The 18,267-nt window shown below is 43.9% G+C and overlaps 3 protein-coding genes across 4 annotated transcripts in view; 2 read left to right on the top strand and 1 right to left on the bottom strand.

Moving 5' to 3' along the window:
- Positions 1-18,267, top strand: part of LOC131259260 (zinc finger SWIM domain-containing protein 7-like) — a 28,850-nt gene that overhangs the window by 9,109 nt on the left and 1,474 nt on the right. The window contains exon 1 of one of the 2 annotated variants that reach the window (XR_009178119.1): positions 17,034-17,272. The exons of the other annotated variant lie outside the window; for it this stretch is intronic. The gene's annotated coding sequence lies outside the window, so the exon portion shown is untranslated. Of the gene's footprint in view, positions 1-17,033; positions 17,273-18,267 lie in introns of those variants that run through there. 2 annotated transcript variants of the gene reach the window in all.
- On the top strand, positions 460-1,460 carry LOC131259262 (ribonuclease P protein subunit p21). Its single transcript, XM_058260716.1, has 2 exons — positions 460-691; positions 756-1,460. Exons 1-2 carry the CDS (start codon positions 495-497, stop codon positions 970-972), a joined length of 414 nt encoding a protein of 137 aa, XP_058116699.1. The 5' UTR covers positions 460-494; the 3' UTR covers positions 973-1,460.
- Positions 1,042-18,047, bottom strand: LOC131259253 (3'-5' ssDNA/RNA exonuclease TatD). Its single transcript, XM_058260698.1, has 5 exons — positions 17,926-18,047; positions 14,335-14,753; positions 2,805-3,153; positions 2,602-2,713; positions 1,042-2,517 (listed from the first exon to the last, which is right to left on the bottom strand). Exons 2-5 carry the CDS (start codon positions 14,465-14,467, stop codon positions 2,206-2,208), a joined length of 906 nt encoding a protein of 301 aa, XP_058116681.1. The 5' UTR covers positions 14,468-14,753; positions 17,926-18,047; the 3' UTR covers positions 1,042-2,205.

Genomic DNA, 18,267 nt, shown 5'->3' with positions numbered 1-18,267 from the left:
GGGCCTGGTTGGGTATAACAACTTGGATAATGGGCATTCTACTGTATTTCTTTGTAAAAAATAGGTTCCACTTGCAAATCGCGCTAAAAACTCAATCTATGTCCATTGGACATTCTATCTAGTGTTCGATTTGAGTAAACTTAAATCAATTACATTGTCTCTAGATCGACTAGTTAAGTGACTAATTCGACTCAAATCATTGTGAGTCGATTCAAACAGTTTAGGATCAAGTCATAATCGAATCAAATCGAGTCCCAAACCAATCAAATCTGATTCGAATCCTAATCGAATCAAATCTTTAGAATCCGTCAAATGGGACCCAAATCTTTAGAATGTCAGATGGGGTCGAATCTTTAGAATCCGTCTAGGGATCGAATCTTCGGATCTTCCGAATCTCGATTCTGCCACTACTCAGCACATTTGGTAAACAAACCTTTCCGGCTAGAATTAGTCCACAACACGCCGCTTGTGTTTTAGTTTCCAAGTTCGCTGCGATGGAGTCAAAGGCGGAGCAAAAACAATCAAAAATCGATAAAAAGAAACAATCTAAATTTTGTGCCGGTCGAGAAACTTTCGAAAGAATGAACTATCTCTACCAAGCCGCCATGCTGATGTCGGACAAAAATCCTCACCTTTCGGCATACTATGGAAAGTTAACGAAATCGATTGGCAAAAAGGCGGTTCTGCGGATGTGAGTTTACTGAATCCAACGCAAAAACTGTTTTTACAGAATATGATTGTTGTATATATTCTAGGGAACCTGCGATAAAGCGTACTCTATGCGTTCGGTGTAGTGTGCTATTAAATCCGGGCTATACAGCTGATGTCACCGAATATGCACGAAAGAAACTCCGCTACCTGCAAGTGGATTGCCAGCATTGTGGATATTCCAGACGGTTTTATAACCAAAAAAATCATGACCTATGGCTGGAAAACCCGGAGTCAGTTGTAGAAACCATGCGCTTCGAATAGAATCTTCAATGTTCTGTCCCATGATTTATTTGTGATATGCAACTAGTGCACCAGGTTATGAAATGATGGTTTTTACAAAAATAAATGATCCATTTATTGAGCTACTATTTTCAATAACTTATACACGAACAAACAGTGTTACACTTTATACAATCAAATGTTACATTAGCGTAGCTTATTTGAGATATATAAAGTATGGCACTTCTAGCACTCATCGGCTAGATTATTGCTGGTTTTGATTACGATTCTATGTTACGTTTGGAACCACCCGAACATGCATTGACGAACAGATGCCGCCACACTGATACATGGTTTTAACATCAGGCACCAATCTTTCTCCGTCCAATAGTAACTTTGGCTCACAGGGGGCAATCGCCTTGGAAGACCACCTAGCTAATTCTTTCAAACTTCCGTTCCGCGTACTATAGTGGAGCTGGTTCCCTTTAGATGCCCTTCGTTCGCGTGCCAAGGGAATAGCCTGGGTAGATTATTGTGCCTCATTTTCCACCGTCGTTCCTGTTCGCTATATATCTTGCTCATGATTTATGCCATGACGATTCTGCTATGTTCAGTCTTTCGCTTGATTTCATATTCATAACATTTTGTTGCTAAACATCTAACATTACAAACCGCCGATACAAACTAACTAGCGTTACATCTAACAGTGCATGAGAGGAGAAAGTGGTAGCGAGAATATATATCTATGTAGTACGAGCGTTTCGGGAAAAGGTAAGAGAAAAAGGGGGAAACAATCCATTTCCAACTGTACGCGAACACGTGGATCGATCGCGTACTCGAGAAATGTACGTTTAACTTTATCTTTATCACCCATAAGTTTCCTAATATCGCAAAACGAAAATATGTTTAACAAAAGTACATCCTAACGGACTGATAACATGGTTCTTCCACCGCTGGCGAGCGTTCCCTTCGTCGCCATCGGGGGACGAGAAATGAAAAACATGATAACTGTTTCCCATTCAAACATTAAGCACGCAGCAGCAGAGTGGCAAAGCGCCGCCAGCCGCTGCGAGGGAAAGTTTACACTCCCTGGCGTATAAAGGACGTTGCGCGCCACATTGGGGCTGAATGGGAAAGCTAATGCAACTCCAACACAGTTGTTTTCCGTATCTAGCTACGCTCGGATAAATATCATCAACCAAGTGCTTTGGAAGATGTCGTTCGTTTCGGGTTGTTTTGTTTTTCGCTGGCTGCACAAGAAGACGCTCTGTGTGTTCACTGTGACAGTCCGAACAGTTTCAGCGCGTTGAAGGCGGTCGCGAGCGCCACATCTTCCGGTTTCTTGTTCATAAAGGCCGCTATCATTTCGACGACCGCCGGCAAACTGCACGGTTCATTGCGCTGGAAGGTGCAGTAGCGGTGCAGGTAGAGCAACGAACGCTCCGTCAGGCCACCCTTGACGTGCTGGGGCAGTTTGGAGGCGCGCGTGTTCGGGTACATGAACGGTGAATCGGTTTCGACCAGCAGACGTTCCATCGGTAGCCGGCCGTCCTCGAGCAGCTTCCGTACGCCCGTGTCGGATTTGTCCTGCGGGTAGAAAACCGGGAGAGTAACGTGATTAGAACGCGTATGCTGAAACATCCTTGCACCATGCACGTTCGGAACAATTACCTTGCACAAGTAACCGGTCAGCGAGATGTAGTAATCACGCTCCAAATACTTTAACGCCTCGTCGGTGGTACCCATGAAGCCGCGCACGATGATCGGCTGTGCTGGTTGGAATCTGTAAACACAACGGAAACGGAAACGTGTTGAGCGAGTGTTGGTAACACATTATACAAATATGCGTGTGCGTGTGCCACCCCAAATCTTACTTCGTAAGTATCTCCAAAACATCCTCCTGTGCCGATCGCTCGTGGATCAGTATGGGCTTCTGCAGTTCGCACGCCAGCTTTAGCTGTCGCTCGAAGATCTCCTTCTGCGTGCAGGGCTCGGAGAAGTCACGCTGGTAGTCGAGCCCGCACGGCCCGATGGCGACGCACTCCGGGGCGCTTGCCATGATCTGGAAGTCATGCCAACTGCTCGGTTCTTCGATGATCGATTTCGAATCGTGCGGGTGTATGCCGGCGGTTGAGTAGATAATTCCGGGGTAGATGCGGGTCAGCCGGAGTGCTTCCTTGCTCGATTTCACCGACGTTCCGGGGACCATGATTTTCTGCACACCTTCATATTTGTTATACAAAGCGGGGAAAAGGGCGAAACATTAAAAAAGGCCTGTTACACATTGGCAGCCGCTTGTAGGCTATTTTTAACACTAAACACATTACACCCACAGTGTGGTGGAAAATACTATTCAAAACTAATGCCACAACAAATGTGATGCGCGCAGTTACCAGTATATACATATTCGTGTGAAATATTACTTTTGCGATCGTCGATGTGCCCAAGTCAATGTCGGTTAAGTTTACAAAACAGGATTTACTGGATGGTCTGAATCGGAATTCGTTTTGAATCGGAGAACGTTAAAAAAAAAAATTTATGAGAAAGCCAAGCCAGGATTTATTATTATAGAGATATAACAGTGTTTACTAATTTTTCAAGCTTCAGTTTAAAACGTTTGCACATTTATCAATTGATCGCGGTACACACATTTCATTCAGTTCAATTTTACTCGATATCTTTATTTATAAAGTGAACAGCAAGTGGTAGAATATCCCTAATAAATGTCCTTTTAAAGCTTTCCTTTCGAAAATTTTATGTTTTTTATTCGATCTCAACTGCTTTTGTTACATCTTTCAGAAGGAAATCAATAATAAAAAGTTGATTAAAAAGATATTTTGATTAGAACACCGAATTGTTAATTTGTTCAAATGAATTCTTTGGTTATTTGATTCTTTTCACTGTCCTTCCCGCGTTTTACTCGGGCAATGTTTATTCGAACAAAAATGAAAATCAAATAAAACTCTATTAATATAGGTTGATCTATGTTCTACAAAAGCTAAGACTGTGAAAGGTTTAATATTCTCCATACTAACAACCAGTTTTGATTCTTCGCGCATCTCCGATAACAGGGACAGGAACTTCCCATGTGAAACCGGTTCCTAAGGTTTCGTTTCTTCTTGTTGGTTTCGGTTCTTTAGTTGTGTCCGTGTAGAACACGGAACGGCACAGTTGCTCCATTTTCTCAAGCAGAAAGTGCACGCAGAACCACAACATAAGCATTAAATGTACGACACGGTTTAGACGCGCCTTTCAAATCCGGACTCTATCAACAGTCGGTTAGTCGTCCAACCGAATCAAACATAAATATGAGCAAACCCGCCGTCTACCCCTGCACCTGTGCACTTGCCCCCATTCGTACCGGTATCAGTCTAGACATTTGCAGTGGTTAGAAATTATGCACCTTGTAAAACTTTATTTCGCGTGCGCCACTCTCCGTTCGCCAGTGAAGTTTAGTTTTTCCTCGACGGCCGCTTTCTTTCTCGCCCCTTGCGGACGAGAAGCGCCACACACATTTCATTCACCATTGGCAATGCAAATGTAGGTACACGGTTGCAGACAGCCGGATAGAAATTGGCTCGAGGAAAGCGTGCATTCTCGAGGAAGCCTCGAGCCAAACGGGGAAAAAAGCACACGACTTCAGAACCGTCGGAATAAAACGCGGAACGGAAAATCAATGGCCTCTTTGTGCCCTCCTGGGAAGGTGCATCGGTCGGCGTGAGTGTGTCTGTGTTTATGCCCGAGAATGGAAGGAAAAAAGCCGCATAAGACGCCCCAGGACCGCAGAGGATGAGTGCATTTTGTGGGGAATCGTACCGAGCACGTGGGGTTCACGGCTCTAGGCAATTCCAACTCCTACCGCTACATTTTCCCTCCGATTCGCGGACCTTTACATGTGACCTGGGAGGGGTTGTATTATTTTTTCTCGCCTCCGTCTTCTGTTGCCTACTCTATCGATCCCTAGCCGGGTCCGGCCCGAGAACTATAAACTAGTCTGTTGAACTTCGTCGTGTTCGAGTTATGTTGAGCGTGTCCATAACATCTGCTACGAATTTGCTATTTAATTCCAAATGGCTGGGGCAGTAAAATGCAACATTTTACCGAAGGAGTGAAATGCTGTCTAGGAATGTGGACAAGACTTGCTTGTTGCCGCCAAAGGTCGACCCCGTTCGACATGGCAAACGTCGCTTAAATATTGGATGAATGTGAACCACATTTTGCGCGTCTAGCAAGGGTGGTAAAAAACGTTGTCAGAAAAATCGGAACCAAACCAAATCGATCCGTACCCAACCTTCCTGGGGTTTGTCCTCGGTTTTAATTTTGTTAAACTAGCGACAACAATTTCGACGCATACAACGGTGAAAATATGAACCCAATGTCACATAATTTGCCCCGGAGTCCGCTCGAGAGTTTTGCTCCCAACCGCGCTGAATGGATGCACATTGTGCAACGTTACGGTCATTATGCACATCATCGCATGCACTTTTCCCCTCCTGCACAGGTGCCCATCGGTTATGTAATCCCCAAACGGGCGGACACCGGTATTGCCAAGGGGGAGGAAGGGGAGGCCTTCTAAAAATAATTCTCACCTTCCATTCGGCACCGCTCACTTACTTGAGCGTCCATTAATGTTTTCTTCCTGCCATTCAGGACAAGACACAATCGGTGGTCAACTGTTTCAACCTATTAAGCACCTCTCTTCTGTGGCAATTTTCGCACGGCCATTCACGGGCACGGTGGGAAGCAAACACCCATCAGACCATTTCAGGGTCGCGCGATCGTTCGCGGCCTGAACCAAAATCTAATACGAAATTTAATTTGAGTTTTACGGTTTCTTTACGAAAGGATGCGATCGATTGGACGTTATTCGCCGCCGAAAGCACGAGGTGTGTGGCAGTTTGTTGCTGGTTTTGGGTTGTTGATTTAAACCTCAATGTCACCGTCAATTTTATTGTGCTGCGGTTTAAGTTCATAAACTTTTGCCTTTATTAATTATAGACTACAACCGAAGGTGAGCCGAACACGAAGGACGTTTTGTGTATTAATTTCTTATTGGTTTTGCCCTTGGAAAACGGGACGTTTTGAGGCGTCGTTTGTCTAAAGCGCATACAATACCACGTGTAATGTTCATTACACTCCAAGAAAGTTCAGGCAGAGGAGGAGGAGGAGGCAGGAACGGGCCTCTTGGACTTGGAACAACGATGCCGTATGCAAAAAGGAGAACAACATTTAAAAACCTGTCGTACGACATTTAGGGACAAGGGGGGCACGATGCACCGATGGGGTAAAATGAATCGTGGATTTTTTTTTATTTGAATTATGCGAAACATATTACATGACTTATAAAGTAACATTGAACGTGTTTCATTGATCGTACGCGAATTTCACAATCTTACGTCTAATTTTCACAGGGGAAAAAACGAGATAAAACAAATTGATCACGAAACCATGTGACATTTTATCATCAGTTATACCGAGTGTTGAAATGAGATATCGCAATCGCGCTTAACTATTTGACACTGAAATTCTCTAAACTCGTCCAATATAGCTTTGATTAAATTAAATTGAGCTATGGTTGTACATATTTGTAATAAATTGTGTTTTGATACGTTTGGTTGCAAAACTACTTAATATTTGATGACAAAAAATTTGTTTTACCAAATTTTTGGTCAACTTTAAAGAAAATTTAAAAATCATATTTGCCGATAAATATATCAAACCTTTATAAATAGTACTAGTAGAATACATATAAACGGGATACGGTTTGATCCGATTTGGACCATTTTACCCCACAGTTTCCACGACGTATGAAAAAGAGAGATTTTAAAAGAATTGGTTTAAGTTACATGTTGCAATTTTAAACGTTGTTTTAATATTTTTGGTCAAAGAGATTTTAGAAATTGAAGTGCGAAATCAATGCCGCATAAGGGTTCCATATTACCTCCCGGTACCTTACACCACCACAAAGGTGATACGGAATATACTACCATGCACCATAAAAAGCACCATATTTGGAAGTGATCGCGTCAGGTCGTTGGTTGGTAGCATCGTCGGATCATTCTTCCTCTACCGGCGCAAAACCAGTTTATGAGCTGACATAGTGGGATTGGATTTCACCTAGAACTGGGTTGCGGAGAGTCGATGAACGATGCGGGTTTGCAAATTGTTGCATAATCACGCGAAAGATATACAAAATAAAACGCACTCCGTTTCCTCGCAGTACGTTTGGGGGGAAAGTTTCATTTATACGTTTAAAATTCATTGTTGAGGTGACTCTGGCCCAATTGCTTCAAAATTAAATTTAATGTTGTTAGTGAACGAGGTTAGTTGACGTGGTCAAACAGAACGAGAAACGCATCATCAAGCCGTGCGTGCTCGAGTTACCCTTACTTTTATATACCCCTTTGCTGTGCATCTTCACGGGTGCATTCCTTTGGTCGAGTGTCACGGTCTTGATTGAATTTAATTTTCGTCCCCCAACGACTTCCCCTTAGCCACAACACGCAGGTTCCATTCAGCTCACTCAAGTGGACACAGAGGGCGAAACATTCCTTCACGCGCCGAACGTTTCCAGATGGAAATCGTCATATATCGCTTCTTCGGTAAAACAAGTCAAACCATCGAACGTCCATAAAAATGCATCAATTTACGCGAGCCAATGGGCTGGGTGGGTTTCGAGTGTCCCCCAGGGGGGGGATTTGTTCGTGATTCAGTTTCACACCCGCGGTCATGGGATGGCGGCCATAAGGAAGGTCTCCCTTGCTGCTCCCTTAAATTGCTTCCGATCCGGGGGTTCGCGGGACGACGGTTACGTTCCATTCGTCGTTTCGTTCGTGCCGGGAATGGTTGAAATTCTAATTGTCAAGCGTCGTCTACCCGTAAGTCTCGGGGTGCAGGGTCAATGCAGCGTTCCCAACGAGTCGCCCGAGCATCTTCGAAGCCGCTTTTGTTTTGCGAATGTATAACACTTGAAAGTTGTCAAGAATGTTTATCTCCGTTCGGCATCGATCCCGGCCCACTCTAGACGCGTAGAATTTTTCCACTCGACGATCGATGCTGGTTGCAGAAATTTCCCTTCGTTGCTCTGGCGCGATTCGTAAACCATTGGCTTTGCGGTTCGGTTCTAAGGGACCACGGTGGCGGCCAAACAAACCAGAATGCGCATGAGCCTCGCACAGCGGGACGCGCGTTGTTTCTGGCCGAAAGCGGGTTTAAATTTAGAAATGCGATCATATGCGATCACAAACATCGCATCATACCGAGCGCAAAGTTAGAGGAACACTTTGCAATGGACGAGCAGCAAAATGTATGGATGACCTCAGAGTCGCACTTGCTCGTTTCCTTTCCCTTCTCTACTTCTACGGTTGAAAGTAAAACATTTGGTGCAGATCTAGACGGGAGGAGGTTGAAACAGTTTGAAATCATCTACTCTGTTTTGTATTTTTTGTATTCTGCTTTTGTGCGACGCCATGGGATGGTTCGTATTATTAAATCAATTTTGTTTTAAAAGTACCTTCATACTGCGTTGAATTGAACGGCACGTCAAAACAGTTGTTCATACTATGCTTCACGTTGTTTTGCAAAACGCGAAATTATTGGATAGTTTTATAAATTGATTACAGTACTATCGATGAAATGGTATAAAAGTATACATTTGCAATAACTTTAGTTACGATCCGTTTTTGTTTTTCAAAGGATAAAAATACCCAGCGTAAATAAAGTCCAGCGCATTGTGGAAAACAATTAATTATTCCAAAGAGTATGTGCGTTCGCATTTGATTGTTGTTCACGAAACTGTGGACTACTACCAACTAATTTATACTACCTTTATCAGAACGCATTTTGCAAAACAGGCTACACAAAAATAAATAAATTTGTGAAAATTAAAGGCAGCTTTGTTATCTGTTAAATTGTTTTTTTTTTCGTTATTTGTTTTTTTCCGGCGCGGTTTGAAAGCAAGTTTAATTTGCCTCTGACTAAGAATGCTTTTTTTATGCCTTATCATTAAAAAGGAGGAATCGGGCCAATCATTTTCTCATGGTGTTGCTCAATAACCTATTTCAACCCATGAGTTTGATAAATTCTTCTTCCAACAATCATAAGGCGGTTTCAGGACTTTAGTTACACTCAGTATATAAATAAATCAGTAAATAAATAAATAAATAAAATAAAATAGCTCTTTTAAATGGTTTGAATACTTTTCGTGTGGCATTTGTGCGAAACAATAGTAAACTTATTCACAGCAAACCCTTCACTTGCCAAAACTGGCATTTTAAATTTATAATTCTTGGTTTACGGGTTGCTCTACTAATGGTGGGTAATGAAATATTCTCTACTGCTCATGAGTGATAATAATGTTTTTTTAACGTTACAATGTCGTACAGTGTCATATTTCTCATTCCAAATTAAACACGTGTATGAAATGTTACCATGTTTAATGTCGGGTGAGCAAAATTGAACCATTTTCATTCCAAATTCAACACACATTTCCAACGAGATGAATTTCCTACCGATTACCGACAACAAAAGAGTAAAGGCAACGACTCGCGAAGATAACTTTCGATCATTTGTTATTTCAAAACCTCGGACCTCACCTTTCCGGTGCCAGCATCAATTAACCCTATGCTATCGAAGACCGCAAGCAAGAAGCCGGTCGGTGGTACGGGAGTGAAACGGAAAAAACGAACCCCCGAACGGGTGACCGGTGGGCCGACGGAAACCCCAGCGCGTGGAAAAGCGCGTAACACAAGCGATATAAAAATTTCCTTTTTTTTTTTGAAAATTGAAAGTGCTACCGGCGGCGGCGGCGTGCGTTACCTTCCCCTGTCCGTGTGCAGGAAATAAACTGCATCCCAGACACGTGCTACCCCCCTCGATCACACCCCCTGGAACCCCTGAGACACGGCAGGAGGGAGGGTAATAGAGCATCATCATCGGGGTTGGTGGGGGGGGATGAAGATCGACGTGATTCCGCTTTTTTTTTTGTCCGTTTCATTTCACCCGCCAGTTGAAAGCGAAAATCAAACAGACATTTTTTTTTAGCCGGAATTGAGAAAAAAACGGAGAGCCACAGAAAAAGAAAAATCCGCCCAAGATGGTGGCTGGAAGTTGGGAATAATTCCATACGGTTACAACTGCACCGTGCGAAGCCGTTCAATTACGAAGCACTTAAGCATCACTAATGCGAACTTTCGGCCGGAGCAGAGAAGGAAAGATTGTATGGACGTGTGTGTGTCTTTGTGGAAGTCAGTGAGCTTTGACTCGCGGAAATGGTCACGTTTCGCGCTTGGATATCGAACAAGAAAAAAAAACGGACCAAAACCGGCGAAAAAAACCGGCCGAACCACTCTCCTCCTGATCGGGAGCTGCGAAGACGGCCGTGCGTTTCCTTTCGTGTTTCCGAAGCCGGCCTTTTCTTTCGATCGATATGACACTCCGAACAGAATAAGCATTACCATTAAATGGTGAAAATGGGCTGCCGAGCGGACATGCCGAGCTTTCTCACTTTTTCCGGGGGGTTGTGTAAATGAGAGAAATGGTAACATTTAACAAGTTACATTGAGTTGCGATCGTAGACAAATTTCCATTTATATTTAATACACTCGTACAAGCGTTGTTTAATCACTGAAGCTGCTTCGCCTTCCAAGTACGGGTGCGAAAAATGGGAGTGACTAATCGGTTGAACTTCAAACAAGGCTAATTGAGTCACTCATGCACTATATTTGTACAACGTGCCGCACCACGCGTCGTCCGCATCATCGCTCTCAATCTCGAGATTTATTAGCATAGGCCAAAGGAATGTTCACGGCCCATCGGCAATGTGTGCCGGCACCGTGGGCTACAAGTGGGTATTTTTCGTTTGCCACCTCGGCGTGATCCACGCGGTGTGTGCGTTCGAACATAATTTGCACCTAGCGGAGCATGACATAAAATAACATTCATCCGTCCAGCTACGAGAGTGGCAGGAAGTTGGTGTGATGCTTCCCAGTCGCTGCAAAAGATCTAGTTCTGGCTCGAATACCACGCTCGAACCAGTTGGCATGGTTCAGATACCGACTATGAGAGGTGTATGCTGGGCCGGTATGCTGCAAAGTATGCCGCACCCAACCAAAACACGGCGATCATCTGCATGGAACGGTTTGGAGAACATTACGCAACGGAACTACGACGGTGGGAGCCGTAGGTGGGAGAAAATGCACAGCCGGTGCGCTTGTAATGCGCTAATTAGACAGATGATTTCTTCATCAGCTACAATGTAAAGCTGTATTTCCCTGCGCCCCGAGGAAGTCGTTCATTTGCCGCCCAGTTGCGTAGTTGAGTCATCCCGTAAATCGTTACGGAAGGCAGTTTTATTGTCGACGAGGGGGGACGAGGTTTTATTGTCGCCGGGACGGCGACGAGACGGCACTGCGCCACGCTTCATTCGGCCCCGGGCATTCAATCGAGCAAACATAATGCCAAAAACGCATCTAAGCATAAACATGAGTGAGTTATGAATATTCAATCGTTACCGCGTTCCCCACCACCACCTACCGTACAATTAGGGATACAAATTGCCTCATTCAATTGCTATCATTTGAACAAAATGAACGACCAGACTTTCCACAATCCATTCGATCAGGAAGTGATATTTTTCTTTCCAAATGTACCGACGAGTGACACACGATCGGATAACAGCATCTCCGTCAATCATAAAATATTTTTAAAAGCAACACAAAAAAGTCACAATTATCTAGTCGTGATTATAATCATTTAGATTGCAATCAGCTTTACATTAACACACGCCACAAACGTTCACTCTTAACAGTTCCGGAACAGGGTCTATTTTATATCTAGGGCTGATTTTATCCGGTCCGTAAGAAAATGTTAATGCAACATAATAAAAAAATAATCTCAACACTTGACGAATTTGTTCACAACATTACTTCTTCTTCTTGGCGTAACGACCTTGTTGATCATGCCTGCTTCCGTTAAGGGCTTACTAGACTTTTTCCCTTTTTGTAAGTGGATAGTCAGTCCTCTCATACGGGGGGAGGGTCCGGTCTCGGTTAGAATTCGAACCCACGCCGTCGAGGTGATGAGTCCCAACGCCTGTGGGCCGATTTTTTAACTCCCGATTCAAAGAATATAATTTATATTATCAAAAAATATACCTCACAATATTCAAAACTTCACGTAGTTGAGACATTTTCATTACTGATAGTACGCTAATCAAACCTTGATGTGGTAAAAATTTGAGTAGAGGATTAATTTCATGTGTAATTGAAGAAATTAATTTACAGTACAACGAACAAAAATGTATGTGTTGAAAATCTACAAACATTTTGTATCAAGACTTTTCCGCATCCATGTTTAGTGAGTCTGTTCTGTGAGATCGTACTCGTATCTTTCGAATTTATAAAATTTTTGAAAAGTTTTATATTAATTTGAATTATTACGAATAGAACAACATCCCCTTTGGACTCTTTATGTGAGCAAAATGGACTAATAGCAACATTACTATTATTCTTTAAATAAAACAAAATTTGCTTTTAAACACTCTTCATAAGAGAGGTTTGGTTTAATATAAACTGCATGTGATCAAAAGGTTTAATGGAATAATAAAGCGAAATGAAGAAAAAAAAACTGTATTCAAGATAACAACTACAACAATTGAACATTAAAATTAGGCTTTCACAGCTTGCAACGGCCCACAGACAAACCCTCCCATCGCTCCGATACCCCATCGGGTGATAACAATGCTAAAATTAGGCATATTACAAAAATAGTTCCACTTAAGCTTGCGTTTTAATGGGCTGCTTGTTGGCGGGCGGAAAACTATTCCTTCCGGAGTCAGGTGTTTATGACGGTGTCATTCCACCCTGGCCATCCCGTACCTCCCTCTATCACCGTCGCGCAACGCACACCGAACGTACGCAAGAAGTCACGGAAGCTGAAATTAATGGCCCAGCGCCACCATCGCCACACCCCTCGCCTCCCGCCGTCGGTCTTTTCGTGCGACCCGCAAACCAAACCCGACGTGACGTTCACGAAAAACTTTCACGTGTGCGCACGCGGGCAGCAAAATTTCGATACTCGCCCCCCAAACAGCTGACGATTGCGTGAGCACAGTTGGCCACGACTATTCCTCGGAGGGCGGAAAAACACACACCACCCCTCGGTTGGTATCCGTTCGTTACGCACGAAAATTGGCCCGAGCATCACGCGCGCGCATAAGTTCACGATCAGCTAGCCTCGAGAAAGGCCAGCTCGTCGGACGCCGTCGATACTGTTGTTGACTGTAACAAAATTTATGATAAACAAACGCTCTCGCCAGGACGATAAGTACGACTGGTCGGAAAAGGGTAGTAGGGAGATAAAACCCACCAGCGGGGCAGTATGTACCCCTAGCCAAAGAACCATGTCAAATATTGTCCACTAATATTTCACATCGTTACTTTATGGGAACTGTGTACGTTGTGGTACACATTACATACGATGGGGGAATTTTGTTTTTGCTAAAAAATACTCCTTCTTCCACAGAAGCTTTAAAATAACTGAATATTTTACCGAAGATTCTAAACTATTTTTCAAATGGCATTTTAGCTCATTTATTGTTCAAACGCTATTGATACGTTGCCAGAAAAACATAGAATGAATCATTTTTTTAGGTCAAACAAGATTTAGATTCTTAGAAAAAAACGAATTAGTTTGTGTTCGTAAAAATATGTTTTTAACTCATTAAATTTGTTGTTTTAGTTCTAATGTTACCCGATTCGGTAAGCTTTTGATCAAACAAGATCAAGTATATTTTTTCTGATATAAAAAAAACTGTCCACTTCTTGAGAACCATTTGGTTCGTTTGAGATTATTTTTCGAAACGGGGAGGGTGCTTTATTGCCCTACGTTACCTCAACTGTGACGCATTAAAAACTTTGTTGCCTTTGTCAGATCTTTCAGTAGTTCTAACTGCGTAAAATATTTAGCAATAGAGAAACCGCCAACAAGTACCGTGAAACGGTTACTCCAAGGATACCCAACGTTTAGCCCCAACCATCAACCCTAATGCCAACATTTTCAATGCGCAAAATGTGGTTTTCCCATTCGGTTGTTTTCCATTCCAGCAACTTTCCCTCCGTAATTTGGTGAGGACAAACCGCCCGGAGGGCAGCCTTTGCCGGTGGTACATCTTGTGCTCGGTACAACACGATACGAGCGCCCGGTTTCCCTGATATGGCGGTGTTCTATATACGCGCGCCATAAAAAGTGGCACACACGGCGATAAGATTAGTTTCTATCATTACTACTCCCGGACGCCCCTAGCTCTAGCTCGCGGAGGAGACAAAAAGGAGGTGTCCCTTTTGCAGCGTGCGACTGGGGATGTTTTACCCCGTTCGAGGGGGGAAGCGCTCTGGAACTACTCACCGGAATCTTTAGCCCGCTGTATCACCGAGTCCAGGTCGCGGATGTACTTTTTGTTGGTCAGGTTCGCACCGACGTCCACGACGATCAGATTCTCGTAGCAGTGCTTCATTTCGTCGTCGTGCATGTTGGCCATGATGATGGATACCGTCGGTAGGGTGCGTTCGAACCTGTTCGCGAATCACGGTTCGGCGGGCAATCCAGGAATGTTGTGTGGTCGTTTACTTCCGTGCGGTTGTCGTCGAACGTTTTTTTTCGGCGAGCTGGCGGTTGGCGGAAGCTCAATGTATGCAGGGCCCTCGCGTGATGACAAATCGTTTCGATCGAATGTTAGGGCACCAGAATCATGAACACGGGAAACAGCGTGTCGTTGTTTTATCGGGTTTCGGTTTCGATGACTCCTTTTTTTATTTTGCTTCCAACTGTCAACAAACACCAGCACCGGAAAGTGGATCAAATCGATAAGAACTGCGTTGTTTGGTGATGGAGCCAGAAGTGATTCGGCGGAAGGGCACGAATGGGTATCGATAAGGGGATGGGTTTTGCGTAAGAAATTGCACGATGAAAACGATCACAAACGAGGAAAACCGCAGCTCAGCAGCAGCAGCAGTTGGCGCACACTTTGCGAAACGTGGACGAACGTGAGACTGCGGCCTCAGAAAACCCCAAAAACCGCACCACTTTCAACAACACTCCGAGGGCACGCCACGGCACTCGGCGGAGACGAATAAAACCAACACCAGATGATGGGGCGGATGAAAATTGTCAAAGAGATGGTGGGGAAGGAGAGGCCCGAGAACTTGGCGCCAGGAGGCAAAAGTACTAAAGAGAAGCAAAAAAAAAAACACACTAGAAACAACCCCAAACGTTGGGTCAAACGAAATGGCGTAAAAAATAAATAACAAGTAGGCAGTTTTGTTTTGTTTTGTTTTGTGTTTGCTTTCCTGCCGTTTTTTTCCTCCCTGCAGAAGACAAGTTACGTTGCAGTCGCTCGCACTGATGATGGTCGTTTCTGGGCTTTCACTCCCTTTTCCTTTTGGCCGAATTTTTCGCTCAATGTCACGAACTTGATGTTCGCCGTGGGCCGGTTTTTTTTCTTTTGCGTTCTGATGAAGATCGCGTTCAGTTAAATGCTTCGTCGCTTCTTAGTTTTTTCGTGTCGATCGCCCAACGTTAATCGCGCACTGCTGATGCTGCTGCTGCCGATGCGATCGTGGTGTTTTGAAAGTACCCGTGTCGATCCCGTTCAGCAATATTGCGTGACACAGCCGTGGTAAGAACCGCGAGGGAAATTAGCACAGTGCGGATTTTGTTGAATATCAAATATGTAGGTAGATTAGTTAGACACTGTTTTTCACCACCACCGAAACGAAACGTACGTTTGCTGACCACCGGCACACTACACTAAAAACGGCTGCGAAAAACGCTCGCGAGACATTCCTCCACGACGGACCGAGCAATTCTGACACTGTCGGACGGAGATGCTGCACCCCTGCGATTGCCAACGATGCTTCCGAGAGAGCGAGAGAGATAAAGGGAGATGGGAGCGGGACAGAGGGAGCAAGAGAACGGCTCTCCAAAGCAAATGGTCACGATGGTGATCGGTTGATCCTCGCACGCGGTTCGCGCTTCAGTGGTGGTGGTGATATGTTGCACCTTATGTTAATGCTTGGTTTCACCTTTCCCCGTCCTATACGTTTTCCCCCGTACCGACCTAGAGTACGTCCGTCAGTGATGTACCATTGGCGAAAAACTATGTTGGATTGTATTTGTTGTAAACTATTGATGCGTTGATTCCAATCAACTTGGTATAGTTAAACATTTTTCTATGCCTCAAAAACCATCGATAAATCCGTATTGTCGATAGGAAAAAAAATCTGCGTCACCAAAACAAAAATTTAAGAACGACTTTACGCCTAATTTTCGCTGGAACTTTGGTCACAACCGCATTTTTTAAGTTCGCATGTTTTCAAGTTCTTTCGTGCCCTTCACGGTCAGCTGTTCTCCAGTTTTGTCTACAAAATTGCTCAAATTGATCATGAAGTTGCGTGCTTGACGGTTGCCCAAAACTGATCGTGCTATGTGGTGGCATATGGGGCCAAAACACTGCATTCTCGTTTTGTATGTAATGATTATGAATCGGTGTTAAAAAAGTATATGGATGCTCTCATCCAAGAACCTTTTTTAAGATGTTCTACAACCTGGAGGTGACATTTAACTTTGTGTTAGAGGCTGATAAAAAGCTATTGTGTGTTTTGCCCATTTTGGCTTTTCATAACATGAATGGCGTGTGAAGTTTTCCATAAGCCCAAACATAAATTGTAAATCTTTTCAATATTAAATAAAAAAATACCGATATTATTCAATAAAGTGGCGGAAGGACATAATTGAATACATTGCATATCATCTTCTAGACAACAAGCAAAGCACAGGAGTTTATTGCAGTGTTTTACATTACATTACATTTGGTAAGAAGACAAAAAATTATCAGTCCTAAATCTCGCCGAAATGATGCCCTTTATGTTACTAAATTAGACACTAATAACATCAAACTCTTATGCTTGATAAATGAAAACCTCATTTGATACATCACTGCCGGTTGAACATACACACACAGGTCTGCTGTACCTGTAAACACATTGGCCACAAAAGGCGAATGCTGTAAGAGAGTGTGTAGACCCCGCGAATCAAAGCAGGCGAACGGCGGAACATTCGCTAAATTTGTGATGATCCAAGAACGGACCTCCCTTTCCGCTGACCGTAAGTGAAATGGTTCCAAGGACTGTGACGCTTTAGCTGGCAGACCGAGCAACGAAAGCGTTTTGCACACGATCGCCATCCGTTTAGCGCAAGCACGCAAAGCTGCAAAAGTGTGCGCCGTTGTTTACAAAAGGTTCGCGTTTCTTTTCCTTGTTACAACTGTCGGAGCACGGTGTTCGTGGTGAGTATATTGGGCACGATCGAATTCAAGGAACCACGTAGCGAAATGGGAACCGTGGCTAGGCAAACTGGATCATCTAATGGAGCGTGACTTGTTGTCCGAGATTGCATACATTGCAAGCAGCAGGGAGGTTAGAAAATTTCGATACTCTCTAAACTGTATCCGTGCGATTATTTTGGCCTCCTACTCTTTGCGCGTTACGCATCACTAGCTGCGGTCACATACGCCATACCGTTCACTCTATCCAGGCTCCTGTGAAACGTTCACCACAGCTGACGTAAAGGAGGCAACTTTGCCTGTTGCTCACGGACTAAGAAAATCGAGCGAAGGGCAAACGCGTTCCCTCCCTTATTGTAGCACGCCACACTTTCGATTCTGACGACGGCCCTACATATGAATCAATTGTTTTGCCTTCTCATATGCTGTGTGGCAATGGGCGGAACATGGAATTTACCCAACGCTCACCGGTCATCGATTACAAGTGCACACTGATAAGCTAAAAGTGCCTTCCTGTACAGACAGCATTTCGTCTAACACCTTATCACCAGCAGCAGTCGCTAATCGAGTATTTCTTTCCATATGCTGAGCGTACACTCGAACGATCACATAAAGAGGCAATATGATCACGACATTTAAATGCCCCTTACACTTACTCCTTCCTTGCCCGTGTTCACCTAACTGACACTTTTCACGGTGCTCAAGAACGATTATTCGATTGGAAGTCACGCACCTTCCATGTACTCGCCGCGCCACGACACTTCAGCGATTCTGCTTTGTCGAAGTGAAACTGAACACTGAACATCGCGGCTACTTCGGCCTCACATCGCGCCTGCCTTTTTTCCATTGCACAATGGGCATTTGGTAGGATGAAAGTTGGGAAAGAATTTTGTGTTTTAATGTATACCCGGTTGACAGAAATTGACATTGTTGCTGGTACTATGTAGTTCCAGCAAGAGTCCCAGCAAGCTGCCATGGAAAAACTTGCTGGTACTACA

This window comes from Anopheles coustani, chromosome 3 (assembly GCF_943734705.1).
Source record: "Anopheles coustani chromosome 3, idAnoCousDA_361_x.2, whole genome shotgun sequence".
Lineage (NCBI taxonomy): Eukaryota > Metazoa > Arthropoda > Insecta > Diptera > Culicidae > Anopheles > Anopheles coustani.
This window is presented reverse-complemented; position numbering and strand designations above follow the sequence as displayed.